General features: G+C 37.2%; 1 protein-coding gene across 2 annotated transcripts in view; it reads right to left on the minus strand.

The window, feature by feature from the left end:
• LOC308637587 (beta-galactosidase-1-like protein 2) overlaps positions 1–15,071 on the minus strand; it is a 67,793-nt gene extending 52,722 nt beyond the window's left edge. For both annotated transcript variants that reach the window (XM_081274110.1, XM_081274111.1), the window contains exon 1: positions 14,941–15,071. In XM_081274110.1, coding sequence (XP_081130236.1) covers positions 14,941–15,062 — 122 coding nt within the window. In that variant the 5' untranslated portion in view covers positions 15,063–15,071. The remainder of the gene's footprint in view (positions 1–14,940) is intronic.
• Positions 15,072–17,016: the final 1,945 nt, after the last annotated feature.

A 17,016-nucleotide genomic window follows, 5' to 3' on the forward strand; every position in this document is an offset into this window, starting at 1 on the left:
ATACACAGTATATTGTGTATATTTATATACACAATATATAATTATACACAATTATATATTGTGCATATAATTATTGAATTGCCAGAACATATTTTATCATTTATGTGGCCTGTGATTTTCTTTATGCTACTCATAGAGCAAATACTCTTTCCTCTCTGTATCAATTTTTTACCAGTCCAGAGTAGACTGAATCAATATTGTATAGCAAGGACAAGAGGGCTGTGCCCATCTGGGAGGAGAAAAGCAGCATGCACAGGGCATAGTTGTTATTCCAGCACCCAAAGCATTGCCTGAATCATAGTAGACACTCAAGAATTTTTTTAAAATGGTTGATGTCCATATTGTTTTTGCATTGCCAGGGATGGAGCACAAGGAGGCCTTGAGAATGTTACAGCAAATGCTCTACCACTGAGGTACACACCCCCACCCCCGGTTATTTTTTTAAATTTTTTATAAACATGTATCTATTGTATGTAGCAATTCAATACACAAGATTTCAGTACATGCACATAGTGTGCACTGATTCATTCCACTTTTTCCCCACCCCTTCACAAGCTCTCATAATCACTGTAACATTCAAGTCAATTTTTTAATTTACCAGTAATTAAAAAAAATCTATATGTTGCCAGAATCACTAAAAAACCTAAGTTGTCTCCAGTACCTGACAGCTTTTATTGAACTTAATGAGTATTGCCATAGGAAGAGTTGGGATGTAAAATTTGGAAAATCAGAGAAAATACAGAACAGGGACCCTAAGATTAAATAAAATAACAACTAGAAAAGCAGGGCGCTCAGGACCTTCTAGGCAAGATTGAGAGGATAAGAAATCTCCATGCAGCGACTCCCTGAGAGTTCAGAGAGGCTGAAAGTGAAATCGGGAGATGCTGCAGCAGAGATTTCCAGAGAGGAGGACAGAAAGCCTGAAGCAGAGCCTTAAGAAAACCTAAAGGAAATGTCCAGCGGGGGAGGGGTATCGAATGTGAGGCAATTTCACTGGAAACCCAGCCGTCAAGGTCCATTCAGGCCTGGGGCTGTGAATCCAGCCCAGGGCTATGAGAGAGCCCGGTGCTGGAAGAGCTATTGAGTCCTGCGACTGTGGTGGGATGAGTGAACTCCAGGGGCCGCTGCCTGGCGAGCACCCACCTTACCGGTGAGGTCGGCTCTGGGCACACGCCGCAGTTCCAGCTCCCGGCAGCAGCCTGCAGGTGCGGGGTCAAGGGGGGACTAACCGGCACCGCGCTCGGCCCACACCCGCAGCCTCGCCCCTCCCCCGCGCCCAGCAAAGCCACCCTCTTTTTCCCCAGGAGACTGGTCCCTCGCGTGTGGGCAGACCCGTTCCGCGGCCACCTGTCCCCCAACGCCTACCTCGAGGATCACCTCCTCCTCCATCCCACCAGCCAGAGCAAGACCCTCCCGTGTCTGCCCTGGGGGATGCTCCCCTCTGGTGGTCTGCACTCCCAGCAGAGCCCAGGCGAGTACCGCCGTGTTGCCGTGAGCTCCTGGGCAGCGCGTGCTGCTACTGACTTCAGGAGATGGGCCAGTTGCAAGGCCTTCCTGTAAAGTCCAGGTCGCCACAAGCATGATGCCCTCCCCTCCGCATATTAACAGGGTTTGTTCGCACGTGGGCTCCCAGTCTCCAGCATCTGACGCTAGAGACACAAAAAACCGAAGACCAAAACATGCCCTCCTTCCTTTAGAGATTAGGAGTCTAGGGGAAAGTTGAGCAAGCCCAGATGGCCACCTGGAAGAGCCGGCTGGTTCCTTTTACTGGATTTGTCCTAGATTCCGCCTAGAATGGTGGTGCTGTCGGCACAACGCACCTTATCCGAAAAGCAGCAGAAATTCTCTGTACCCCTCCAGATCCTCAGTCCACAGCACCCTTAACTGGGGGGGTGGAGGGGTGGAGCCCAGCCTTGGGGTTGCGACACACCCTCCAGGCAATTCTAAAGTACTCTTATCATTTAGGAACTACAGATCTCCAATTCCCCCCACCTTTATCCCTAAGGTGAAGGGTAGAGAACTGAGAGTCAAGGTGGAGGGGTTCTAATTTTGTTTGTTAGTTTAACCTCACCAGCGCATATGCACCTGTGTAGTTGGGGAAGATCTTTGTGTGTGTGTGTGTGTGTGTGTGTGTGTATGTGTGTGTGTGTGTGTGTGTGAGAGAGAGAGAGAGAGAGAGAGAGAGAGAGAGAGAGAGAGAGAATTTTAGTTATCGGCGGACACAACATCTTTCTTTGTATGTGGTGCTGAGGATCGAACCTGGGCAGCACACATGCCAGGCCAGCCGCTACCACTTGAGCCACATCCCCAGCCCTCTTTCTTTTGTTTTGTGGGGAGGACAACCTTTGCAGGCTCCCCACTTGGGTGGGATTTCGAGCATTTAAAATTCTCCCAGCTTAATTTATACAAAATCCATATACAGGCTCCAAAAGAAGTTACTTAACTCTTTTTTAAAAAAATTATTTGTGTGTGTATGTATATGTATGTATGTATGTATATGTGTGTGTGTGTGTATATATGAATTCTTTTTTTTTATTTTATTGTTGGTTGTTCAAAACATTACATAGTTCTTAATATACCATATTTCACAGATTGATTCAAGTGGGTTATGAACTCCCATTTTTACCCCGTATACAGATTGCTGTGTCACATCAGTTACATTTCCATTGATTTACAAATTGCCTTTCTAGTGACTGATGTATTCTGCTGTCTATCCCATTCTCCACTATCTCCCCTCCCCTTCTCTCTCTCCACCCCTTCTACTATAAATTGTTTCTTCCACTTATATAATTCTTTATAGCAAATTTACCTGGAACTGAAGAGAGAATTAAAAATAGCCTTCCATCTATATCTTCCAGTAGACAAACTTTCCCTAAAGGTGGTATCTTTATTTTGGATTAGGCTATTTTTTCCTAAGTCAATTCTTAACCATATCCTGATTATGGATTATCCATTCCTCTGCCTCTACCACTAAACAATTGAAAGTTTGACAGATATTCGGGAAGCTTTGTGATTGATGATTTCTCTGTTAAACTGCTGCTTCTCCTGGGTGTGGTGGCAAATGCCTGTAATCCTAGTGGCTCCAGAGGCTGAGGCAGAAGGATGGCGACTTCAAAGTCAGCCTCTCAGCAACTTAGTGAGGCCCTAAGCAACTCAGAGAGACCCAGTCTCTAAATAAAAATATTTTTAAAAGGGCTGGAGATGTGGCTGGGTAGTTAAGTGCCCTTCGGTTCAAACTCCATACCGCCCGCCCCCCCCCCCCCAAAAAAAAATAAAATTCCTTCTTTCCTAATTTCATAAGTGCACTTTTCATCTCCCTCTTTTCTCCTTAAATTTTAGACCTCCTGTCTATTCTTGCCCCTGAAATATGTCAAAAGCAAACCTCCTTCTAAACTCCACTCTACTATTGGAACTTGACTCTTTCTGTAATTTTTTAAATTTATAACAATTATGTTGTTTCAGGTTATTTCCCTACAATTTTTTTCCTACTTGCGGTTATCCATAGGAATTGTATTTTCACTTTTGCTGGTATTGTTTGTTTTTTGCCCACATAATTGAAGTTCACAGTAAATGACCCCAATGGGATACTTTCTAAAGAGACTTGGCTGATTGTCTTTTCTCTTTTCATTTTCTGACATTATTGTAGTCGGTGACATCTTCATCCTTGTCAATGAAATACTAGGCCATCTTTTTCATACTTCTAAATTATAGAATTACATACTACCCTCAATAGTAAAATGATCCCATCACCAAGATATAAATCCTGGCCACAGTAAAAACTATCTCTTTTCACTGTCTCTTCCAAACCTGGTCTTCACCATCCTTTGAGTTTCCAGTTTCCTAGTCTTTGTCTCTTTCCTCAGTTTATTATCCTTATTTTATAATATTAAACAGTTCACATTACTCTTATATATGCATATTTTGGGAGTCAGACTTACCTTATGTGAAGGGTAATACAATTATTTACATCGGCAAACAGATTGACAGTGAACACTAGAATTACAATTTATTTTTGAAAAATTTTCTGAGCCAGGAATAATACTGCACACTTGTAATCCCACCTATTCAAGGGCTTAGGCAGGAGGATTATGAGTTTGAGGCTAGCCTGGGCAATTTGGTCTCACTATAAAAGCAAAGAGCATACACAAGGCCCTGAGAGACAGAAAAAAGTTCTCTAAAAGCTAATTAAATCCTGTGATTTGTAGGTGGTCCTACAAAACATGCATGATTGCTTGTATGGACATATTTTCCTCATTTTCAAAAATGGTATTGACTATAGATCCTATTGTAGTCTTGTGATTTAAGCTTTATTTTATGTAAGGGGGCTAGGAAAGTCTTAACAAGAGGGTGACATGTCATTGGGCATGGTAGCATATACCTATAATCACAGCACTGGGGGTGGGGGTGAGGCAGGAAAATTTAAGACCAGCCTAGACAAGACTCTGTCTCAAAATAAAATAAAAGGTGTGGGATTATAGCTCAGTAGTAGAGCACTTGCCTAGCATTCTCAATGCCCTGGATTCAATACCCAGTACAGGGGAGGGAGGTTACATCTGAGTAAATGAGTAAATGTAAAAAGTAAGGTAATGAATCATCTTGGTACATAGGTGGGTGGGTGGGAAAGCTTTTTCAGGCAGGTAACTTCAAGCCCTGTGGCAGGAACACTCTGTAAACTTGAAAAAGCCAGAGAAACTTGAGGAAAGATGAGGCTTTAAGACAGAAGGCTGATAAAATCAGAAAGGTTAATGAGGAGTCTAAATTGTTCAGGGACTTGGAGATCAAAGGAACAGCTTTACTTTTGCTCTGAGTGATCTGGGAAGCCACTGGAGTGCTTTAAACCAAGAAGTGGTGTGATCAAACTTCCTTGTTAGCATGGTCTAAATGCCTGGGGCAAGGATAAAGAAAAGAAAGGGCTTTCTTTCAATATGTGAGAGTTGATGCTGGTTTGGACCAGGGTGGGAGCAATGTAGATAGTGTGAAGTGGTCTGATTCTGGACATGTTTAGAAGTACAGCCACAGGATTTGCCAATTAATTAGATGTAGAATTTGAAGTCAAGGATGGCCTCAGGGTTTTTTTCTTGAGTAAAATGGAAAGATGGGGTTGTCTTTGATGGAATAGGGATAGCTGTAGGAGCATAAAAGTAGAAATGCAGGGGTGGATTGGTATATGAACCTATAAGTTACAAGCATATAAATGGTACTGAAAGGCAAAAAACCTTGATTCAAAGATAGTCTTGGGGATAAGTCAAGATGAAGAAGATTTAAGGTCCAAGGACTGAGCCTAGGGAGGAGAGGCAGATCAAGAAAAAATAGCTAGTGAAAGTGAGAAGCAGGGCTATAAATACAGAAAACTTGTGAAAATTATGTTCTAGAAGCCAAGTGAAAAGAAAATAGTAAAGAGATATCAACTGTGTCAAATTATTTGAGAGTCAAGTAAAAGGAGGACTAAGCATTGATCACTGAATTTAGCTACAAGGATGTTGTGATTAATGAAGTTTAATTGAATGACCAGGTGAGAACTCAAGGAGAAAAATTAGATAAAGGATATCAATTTTGTTTAAAGGAGTCTGGATGAAAAGGACAGAGAAAATGGGATGGTAGTTTCTTGTGGCCACTAGTGGTCCCAGGCTGACAATGGAGTGAAAGTGTTGACTCCTGCTGATGGAGAATCAATACTCCAAAGGAGTCATCCATGCATATAAATAGTTTATAAATGCACAGACACCTCCAGAGATCATTGTGTTGACTGAGAATAAAAATCAACCTAGTCAAAAAGAAAGAAAAACATACTTATTTGTTGTAATTAGGATTACATATGACAAATCCAAAGCCAACATCATACTCAATGGAGAAAAACTAAAAACTTTTCCTCTAAAGTCAGAAACAAGATAAGGATATCCACTCTCATCATTTCTATTCAGTATAGTTCTTGAATCTCTAACCAGAGCAATTAGGAAAGAGAAGGAAATTAAAGGAATACAAATATAAAAAGAAAAAGTCAAACCATCTCTGTTTGCTGATTAATGATCCTAAATCTAGAAGTCTACTCTCCCGCCACCCAAAAAAACCAGAGGATTTATAGAGTTGATAAGTGAATTCAGAATTCAGCAAAATAACAGGATACAAGATCAACACTCATAAATAAATACTTTTCCCAATACATGATTCAGTTGAGAAATAAATCAGGAAAACCATCTCTTTCACAATAACATCAAAAAGTGGGAATTAATCTAACAAAAGAGGTGAAAGATCTCTACAATGAAATTCTAGAACACTGAAGAAAAAAAATTGAAGATTTCAGAAGACCTTGCATGTTCTTGGACAGGCAGAATTAATGTTGTCAAAATGGCCTAACTACAAAAGTAATATACAGATTCAATGCAATACCCATGAAAATACCAACGATATTCCATATATCTAGAAAAAAAAAGTCCTTTAATTCATTTGGAAGAGTAAGATACCCAGAATAACCAAAGCAATTCTGAGCAAGAAAAATTATATAGTAGGCATCACAATACCCCATCTCAAATTATACTAACCAGCTATAGTGAGCAAAAACAGCATTGTGTTGGCATCAAAATAGACATGAAGATCAATGGAATAGAATAGATGACAAAGACCAACTCACATATTTACAATCATTTGACACTTGAAAAATGTGCCCAAATATATATGTTGGGGAAAAGACAACCGTTTTAGCAAATGGTGCAGGGAAAACTGGATATACATATGTAGGAGAATGAAATTAGATGCCTATCTCTCACCCTGCATTAAAGTCAAATCAAAATGGATCAAAGGGATTAGGAATTACACCAGAAATCTTGCAACTACTGGAACAAAAACATAGGCTCAACATTCCATCATATACATTCAGGCATCAACTTCCTCAACAAGACCCTTATAGCTCAAGAAATAAAATCAGGAATCAATAGGTGGGATGCCATCAAATTCAAAAGCTTCTACACAGCAAAAGAAATGATTAAGAGTGAAGAGAGAGCTTGAAAAATGGGAAAAAATCTTTGCTAGCTACTCCTCTGATGAGATTAATACCCATTATATATAAAGAATGCAAAAACTAAATTCAAAAAAACAAATAATCCAACCAATAAATGTGTAAAAGTAAAGAGACATTTCTCAAAAGAAGAAACACAAATGGCCAACAAATAAATACATGAAAAAAAATGTTCAACATCTCTAGCAATCAGGGAAATGCAATCAGAAATATACTAATATTTCATTTTATTTCAGTCAGAGTGGCAATTATCAAGAACACAACCAATAATGAATGCTGACGAGGATATGGGAGAAAACGTACACTGATCCATTGTTGGGAGGACTGCTAATTATTACAACCACTCTGGAAAGCAATGTGGAGATTCCTAAAAATACTATGGATAGAACCACCATAAGATACAACTAACCCACTCCTCAGTATTTATCCAAAAGAACTAAAATCAGTATACTATAGCAATACATCCACCTCACTGTTTATAGCAGCAGAATTTACAATAGCCAAATTATGCAATCAACTCAGATGTCTGTCAATAGATGAGTGGATTGAGAAAATGTGGTATATACATACACTGGAGTTTTACTCACCATAATAAATAATGAAATAATGGCATTTGCCAGTAAATGGATGAATGTGGAAAACCTCATGCTAAGTGAAATAAGCCAGACACAGAAAATCAAAAATCAATGTTTTCTCTCATATATGGAAGCTAGAGTAAAATAAGGGAAAGAAAGCAGTGGGGGTGGGGATTAATATCATAAGCATATAGGGAAGATTAATGGCTAGAAGGAGAATAAGAAGGAGGAAGGAAGGAAGGGAAAGGGGAAGAAATATGGAATGAAGGGCTGGGGTTGTGGCTCAGAGGTGGAGTGCTCGCCTAGCACTGGGTTTGATCCTCAGCACCACATAAAGTGAAGTGAAGATATTTTGTCTACCTATAACTAAAGAATAAATATTTTTTAGAAAAGAAATATGGAATGAATATAGCAAAATTATGTTATTCACACACCTAAATGTACAAAAGGCAATTTCATCCTTATGAGAAAAAAGAAGCAATAAAAAATAACAAAGCAATAAAAAAATAACAAAGGAGTAAAAGGAAGATCAGTAGAGGAAGGAGAATAGGGGAAGGGAGGAGGAGGAAAAAAGGGGGGAATGGGGATTGAAATAAAATTCCTTGCATGTATGATTTTGTCAAAATGAACCCAAGTACTAAGCATAATTAAAAAAAAAACTAAATACAATATAGCAACCAAGATGTTGACATTGGTACACAGAAATTACAGAAACTTTCCATCACCACAGGAATTGCATTTTTATAGCCATCCCCTCTCTAGGCTCTGGCAATAAGAGATCTGTTCTTCAGTTATAAAATTTTATCATTTTAAGAATGTTATATACATATATCAGGGAAGAAAAATCAAAAGGGAGTTGCATTGGTTCAGCAACACTTAAAATGGAGTCAGGAGGCCATTGTTAACCAGATCTCAGACATATCTTCATTGACCTTTGAACTGGCCTACCTGCCCAGATGCATTGTGACTAAAAATTAGGCCAAACCACTCTTTATTTTTTTTTTCACCATTCTTGAAGCCTTCCTGATTTCCCTAAATTGCACAGATACTGAGATCACACCCAATCCTTTTCATAGAAAACAGCTTAACTCCTGTTAATATCAATCATAATTTCTGACAAGCAAATGATGAAGGCACCACCCCATTACCCTTTGTGGTTTTCCACTTTTTACAAGGCCAAAAAGCACATTTTCAAAACTATTTGAATCTCTGTTTTCCAAAATTACAATCTTAATTAGCCCTGAATAAATGTAATTTTCTTTGTTCTCAACTAGGTTGATTTTATTTTCATGGACACAGAATCACACACTATGGTAATTTTGTTTTACATTTGAGTTTATGATCCATTTGGGGTCTGGCTCCCTAACCAAAACCTATTCCAATCTTTTTACTACCCCTGATGTCTCAGGGCAAAACTGCCAATATCAATTTGATATTCTAGAGTATATATTTTGCCGCATAATTTTCCTAGTACTTGTTTTTTATTATTTTAAATTTATTTAATTTTTTTCAGTGCTAGAAAACAAACTCAGGGCTTCTCATATACTATGTAAACCACTGAGATATAGCCCCTAGCCTTCCCAGTATTTTTTTTATGTTAGTATTACAATAGTATTATTATAAATAATTAGTGTTATCTGCACTAATTATTACATTAGTATTTGCATTGGTATTATTAATTATATTTTATACAAAATTAAATTAGAATTATAGCTGCATTATCTAATTAAAATATATTATTTCAAAGTCTGGATTACAGTCAAATATCTATTAATTCTTACTTAGCTAGTATTCTAATTGTCTAGTAAGAGAAGATTGAGGATTTCCAAAATTACATTATTGTGCAAGGATACCATAGAACACTGAGGCTCAACAATAAACAATATGTATAGTAATGTAAATATTGAACATTGACTTAACCAAAACTATTGATATGATAGGCAGAGTGGAGGGTAGAAGAAGTCAGGAGCTATAAATTCCAATTTCTCATAGAAATGAATAAATTTACCTAAAATTAAAAATCAATAATAGTTTAAGCATGCTGTTTTGACATCTGTAAATAATTACCAGAAAAAAAACAAATAAATGCTTTGAAAATGACTCTGAAGAACAGAAACCAGGAGTGGAGTAAGATGAGAAAGAAGGCTATAGTTTTCATTAAAGTCTTATCAAAATATTTGACTTAGATTATTTACATGTAGAACTTCGATATATTAAGAGTTAACTTAAAAAGTAAAAAAAAAGAAAACAGTTTGCCACAGGCAGTTCTAAACCCTGTCACACAATCTTCCCTTACCGGAACACTGATAAAAGAACAATTGCTACTCTTTTTTTCTAAAAAGAAACGGACTGCACTGACCAAGGAACACTGTAGCTCCCATACTCTACTGAATATGCCTCAGGCAAGTGGTACAGAAGAAAACATCAAACTCTCTTCTGATGTATTTGGAGAATAGTGTTGCTAGTTAGATTCACATACCCAGTAATGCATAGATTTGATACCTACAGACTTTTGCACAAATGGGGTTACTTTAAGTTCCATCTTTGGCCAATGAGAGCCCCTTCACCAGTGACTCCTCTGTCTATTTGATAGCTGCTTTGCATTTTGGTACTAAAAGTGGTAATGCCCATCATTTGTACTTCCTGCCTAAGAGCTGGACACAGATAATATTCCAAGGCACCCTAATTCACTTTACCTCTAAGAGAACACAAATCTGAGGCTAGATAGTCTTACTGCTAACAGGTTTCCATTGATTTTTAGTGCATAGATTTTAGAAATACTTGTTTTTGAGAAAAAGCAAAAAATAACCACAACCAAACAATTCTCAGAGTGGTTATTACATGTCCCTTTTTTGCCATCAATGTATGACAATTCCAGTGGCTCTGCATTCTTGCCAATATTTGATGTTTCAGGAATTTTAATTTCAATCTTTGTAGCAGATTTGAAGTACTAGCTCTTTTTTTATTTTTTCCTCCTGTGCTGGGGATTGAACCCAGGACCTTGAACGTGGTTCTCTACTACTACCTAAAATGAGTCTGCTCATTTTTATTTTAATTTGCATTACCATAATATCTGATGATATTGAGTACTTTTTCATGTACTTATTAGCTCATCTATATGTATCTTATTTTGTAAGTACTTGTTGAATCCTGTCACCATTTTTAAAAATTGCAAGATGTCCTCTTATCATTGAGTTGCAGTTAAAAGTTCTTTATCGGATACGTGTATTATATTCTCATTGTCTGTGGCTTGTGTCTTCTTATTGCCGTTTTTTCCATTTTAAATTTATTTATTCTAATTTATTATACATGACAGCAGAATACATTTCAGTTCAGAGTACACATATAGAGCACAATTTTTCATATCTCTGGTTGTACACAAAGTAGAGTCACACCATTCATATCTTCATACATGTACTTAGGGTAATGATGTCCATCTCATTCCACCATCTTTCGTACCCCATTGCCCTGTCCATTCCCCTCTCTCCCCTTTGCCATATCTAATGTTCCTCCATTCCTCACATGTGATTCTTCTTAAAATAACTTTTCATCTTTGTGAGAGGTAGAAATTGAAGTTATGCTTCATTCTTTTGAACTCTTGATCCAGCTCTTTCAGCACCATTTATTTAAGAGTCTCTATACTCACTGAATTGCTTTTCTTTTCTCTCTTTTGTCATAAATCAGTATATGTATGTATGTATGTATGTGTGTATATATATACACACACAATATCTATATTTATATATATACATACATGTGATATATATTCCTATAGAGAGAGGAATATATATATATATATATACATACATGTATAAAAGTATATACATATACATATATTTGTAACGTTCCTGTATACTCTCTTCTGTTCCATTAATATGCCTGTCCTTACTCTAATATGAAATGCTCTAGATCTTTATAGTTCTCTAGAAAGTCATGAAATAAGGTAGAGTAAGACCATCTAACTTTATTTTTTTATTTTTCAGTATTCAATATTACATTGAATTTTCATTAATAAATATTTAATGCTTGGCAGTTCTAGGTCCTTTGTTTTTCTGTATACTTTACAAATGAAATTGTCAAATTCTGACACCTTCCAAAAAGAAATTTTGCTAAAATTTTAATTAAATTGCATTGATTCCAATTGATTCTGTAGATCAGTTGAAAGAATTTAAATCTTAATGATAATGAATTTTTCAACCTATGAATGTGGTATAACTTTCCACTTATTCAGGTCTTCTTTAATTTCTTTCAGCAATACTTTATATTACTTTTAATATAAAGGTCTTGGATGCATTTTCTTAAATTTATACCTAAATATTTTCTGATTTGGGATATTATGATACTTTAAAAATTTCATTTCACAATTGTTTACTGCTAATATTGTAAATATATTCTGATTAATTTTTTAGAACTACTTCCTCTGATAAATCTTGCCTTACAAGATTGCAATGAGGTTGATTTATTTAGTCTTCTTGGGCTGCCATATCAAAATATCACAGACTGGCAAGAAGCAGTGGGGCAGGCTTTTAATACCAACTACACAGGATGATGAGGCGGATCACAAACCCCAGGCTACACTGAGCAGCTTATCTAATTACATCTGCCAAATAAGTCACATTCTGAGGTACCCATGACACTATCTCAATTCCTTCAGTGGTGCATTTAACTGCAGTTCTAATATGAATGTCTAATTACATACCTGGCCTTACTATAGGCTTGCCTTTCAAAGAATGGCACAAAGTTTATTTTCCTCTTAGATTCCATATGAAGTTTGAATAGGTCATAGTGCCCACATGCCAGTCCTTGGACTGGTCATTTTAACATACCTAAAACAACTCAGAAGTAGCAGCAAATGTGAAAACAAATTCTTGGGTCCCAATCATAGGGATTTATTCTGAAGATCTTGAGTAAGATGAAGAAGACCATATTTTTAACAGACTCTACAGATAATTCTGATGCAGGCAAGCTCAAGTCTTAGTTTTACACTGAAAGTCCCTGTTGTTTCTTCTTTCAAATTTTTCTCTTGTGATTTCTGCAATGCCATAAATAGACCAAAAGTTCTCAAAGGGATGAGTTGAAAATTAATTTACTCACTCAAGTAAATATTTATTGAGTGTTTTTCATGTGGTAAAGATTGCTTTTTAGATGGAAAGCACAGAAAAAGAAATCCTGCCTCCAAGGAACTAACATTCTAAAAGGGGAAAACAAAAAAGGAAAAACTAAAAAAGGATACATAGTGTGTCAGATAGTGATTAAGTTCTAAGGGGGGAAGGGGGGGAGAGAGAGAGAGAGAGAGAGAGAGAGAGAGAGAGAGAGAGAGAGAGAGAGAGATAGTTAGTTCAGGAAAGAGGGAACACAGAACTCTCTCAGAAATTTCCCTATCTCCTATGACCAAAATATTTTTGAGAAAATGTTAGAATGTTTAATTTGCAGCATACAGAAGAGAGAGAATATTAGGAGATGCCCCTGGGAAAGGGTTGATGGCCAGACTTAACAAACAAAAAGACATGATGCTCAGCTAAATTTAAAAGTCAGCAAAAAACAAATACCTAGTATAAATATACCTCAAATATTGCATGGGACATATTCTCCATCTCTTTCTCTCTCACACCCCTCTTTCCCTTCATCCCTTCCTCTTCCTCTCTTTCTTTTGTTTTGAGGTGCTGGGGAATGAACTCCAAGGGCACTCTACCATTGAGTTACATACTCAGTCATTTTTATTTTTTATTTTGAAACAGGGTCTCCCAAGTTGTCTAGGTTGGCCTTGAATTTGGATCCTCTGTTTCAGCTTCTCACATTGCTGGGATTACAAGCATGCACCAACATACTCAGCTGTGTGAGACATTCTTATATTAAATTATTCATTGTTTATCTAGCACCTAAACTGAGCATCCTGTGTTTTACATGATGACTCTACCCTCAGAGTATTTCCAGCCCTAAAGACTAGATTTTGCTTCTCTCTTCCTGAGCTGTGCTAACACTAGCTCCTTCAGTTACCAAAGCACATAGCTTGCTTTTGGCTGTTCACTTTTGCAGGGTTCATAGTTTTGAATGTGGTTAGAGCTTCAGCAGTTTCCTGGTTGTATGTCCTGGCTGCAGCATCATTTTAAATATATGGGCTTTTATTTATTTTTTATATTTTTGAAAAGTTTTTAGCTTAATTTTTTATTTTATTTATTTATATGTGGTGTTGAGAATTGAACCCAGGGCCTCACACATGCTAGGCAAGCGCTCTCCACTGAATCAAAACCCCAACCCCTCTGTCGGCTTCTTTTTTTTTAAATATTTTTTTTAGTTGTAGATGGGCACAATATCTTTATTTTTATTTATTTATTTTTATTTGGTGCTGAGGATTAAACCCAGGGCCTCCCACGTACAAGGCAAGCGCTCTACCACTGAGCTACAACCTCAGCCCCTCTATCGGCTTTTATACACAGAAAATTCTTTCATTCATGAGTAATCAGGTTGGCACAAGCATCAGTGAACAGGGGAAATAGCAGAAACTCTGTGGAGTCAGGTCAAACATAACAAAAATTATACTGGAAGACTAGAAAACTACAAAAATTATACTGGGGCTAGTAGTGTAGCTCTGTGGTATTAGGCCCTCAGTTTGATCCCTAGCACTGCAAAACAATACAAAAATAAACAAATAAAAAAACTCCAAAACAGATTCCTCAGAAATCTTGGAATGGAACCACCATTTGATCCAGTTATCCCACTCCTTGGTATATACCCAAAGGACTTAAAATCAGCATACTATAGTGACATAGCCATATCAATGTTTATAGCAGTACAATCCACAATAGCTAAGCTATGGAACCAACCTAGGTGCCCTTCAATAGATGAATGAAAAAGAAAATGTGATACAAGGGCTGGGGTTGTGGCTGAGTGGTAGAATGCTTCCCTAGCATGTGTAAGGCACTGGGTTTGATTCTCAGCACCACATATAAACAAAAAAATTCATAAAGTTCCATCAATAACTAATAAAAATTAAAAAAAGAAAATGTGACACACACACACACACACACCATGGAATATTACTCAGCGATAAAAAGAATGGCTTTATGGCTTTTGCCAGTAAATGGATAGATCTGGAGAGACTGTCATGCTAAATGAAATAAGCTAATTTCAAAAAACTAAAGGTTGAATGTTCTCTCTGAGATGTGGATGCTAATGCATAACAAGTGGAGAGAAGGTAAGAATAGAAGTTCAGTGGACTGGACAAAGGGAAATGAAGGGTAGGGAAGGGAGATGGGAATAGGAAAGAGTAGAGTGAACTGGCACAACTTTCCAATGTTCATATATGATATGAATACACCACCAGTGTATAACTCCACATCATGTATAACTCACAAGAATGGGATCCATGGGCTGGGACTGTAGCTCAGTATAGAATGCTTGTCTTGCACATGTAAGGTACTGGGTTCAATCCTCAGCACCAAGTGGAAATAAATAAATAAGGATATTGTATCCATCTACAACTTAAAAAAAAAAAAAAGAAAGAAAATAAACAATGGGATCCTAATTAGAATAAGGTATACTCCCCAGTATGTATACTATGTCAAAATATCTCTACTGGCATGTATATCTAAAAAGAACAAATATAAAATAATAAAGTACATAAACAAAAAAACCCTCCAAAACAAACTCCAAACTATTCAGGAGCAAAGACAGCTGAGTAGAAGTTCTAGCATCTAGTAGCATCTAGTAGAAGTTCTAGCTGAGTAGAAGTTCAACCACTTGCAGCTCTAATAAAAAGGGATGATAATCAGACTTAGTGAGCCACAGCAAGGTCAGACAGGCATGCCTCTTCCCTAAGTGCCACACCCATGTGCCACCTGTCCTATTGTTCATTTGAATGTTTCATCTGAAATGCGTGCCCTCTCAGCTTTAGGTCAATCAATGTCTCCAAACCTGTTCTACAATTTCCTCATATCCCCAGTTTCTCCTTTTCTCCTAGTTTGGGAGTCACCTTTTGCTCCTTCCTCAGAATCTTCTCACCTCCAGCCCTCCTTGAAAGGTGCTTACATTTCATCTCTTCATCACTTTTGTGCAGATCCCAATCCCTTTCCTGGCTCAGGCAACTTATCTAACTAGTCTTTCTTCCCTGTTTTCTTCAACTTCAATACATTTCCTACACCTCTACAAGACAATTTTCTGAAAAGCAAATCTAAGGTTCTCTTTTGTCTTAAAATCCATCTGTGTTCTTCATTGTCATTTTCATCAGCTTATTGTTTTCTTGCTATTGAATTCCTAGAGTTCCTTATATATTTTAGAAAATAACTCCTTATCAGACATTTTGTCTCATTTTGCATATTGCTTTTTCACTCGTTCCTTTGTAGTGCAGAATCTTTCTAGTTTGATATAATCTCATTTGTCTATTTTTGCTTTTGTTGTCTGTGCTTATGGTGTCGTATCCATAAAATCATTGTAAGATCCAGTGTCCTGAAGATTTTTTTCTTTCTTTTCCTCTAGAAGTTTCATGGTTTTAGGTCTTAATTTTAAGTCTTTACTCCACTTAAGATTGGTCTTTAACTCATTTTGAGTTGATTTTTTTGTGCAAGATAAAAAATAAAAGTCCAATTTCATTCTTTTACATATTGGATATATAAGTATTACAGAATAAAATACAACTCCTTGGCATACAAGATCCTTTACAGTTGAATATTGTTTCTGAGAATGGGGAGGAAGTATATCAAGCATCCCCATGAGCCATGCTGTGGGGCACAGAAGCTTCCTGAATACTGTCCTTAAAGGCTTGAATTTCGGGCACCAAACTTCTTGCTTAAAAATCAATCCATAGCGCCAAATGCCTGCCTCACTGAGATCACCATAGTGAAGAAGGTAAATGTACTCTTTGGCATTAACTCATAGCTTGTTAGCTATTAAAACCTGGTATCTCTGTTCTTGTAGCAATTAAGAGCCTGCTATGTGCCTTTCCCTACTCTGTCATACATTCTCAAATAGTTTTATAGGCCTCAAAAAAAAAAATAGTTGAAAAAAAAATCATTAAAGCCAGGACATCCTTGCCATGATACTTCAAGGAAAAATAATGTAAAGAATAAAAACTGTTGAGGAGTCACCCAAAATAGCAAATTCCCAGGACCCTTAAGTTCTTGCTTGCCATGATTTGTGTTTTCTTCCACTTCCCCACCTATGTGTTCTCTTAACAGCTAAAGCAACTCATCTTTATCACAAAGTAGAGTTATTTATACAGGATGCAGCATCAGTATGAAATGTAATAACTGGCACCAGTTTGACCAGCTAACTACCTCTCCCTCAAGGTTAAAGTACTTACTTGCCCAGGAAAAGAAAAACACCTTTTGAATTGTACCTAAAGCCAATTAACATTCCTAATGTCTAGTCCATTCCTATCTTCCTTACACATGAATAAAACTTGCTTCCTTCTTTGTTCACAGAGCCAGACTG

The sequence above is a fragment of the Spermophilus citellus genome (assembly GCF_964194105.1).
Source record: "Spermophilus citellus genome assembly, chromosome: 2".
Classification (NCBI taxonomy): domain Eukaryota; kingdom Metazoa; phylum Chordata; class Mammalia; order Rodentia; family Sciuridae; genus Spermophilus; species Spermophilus citellus.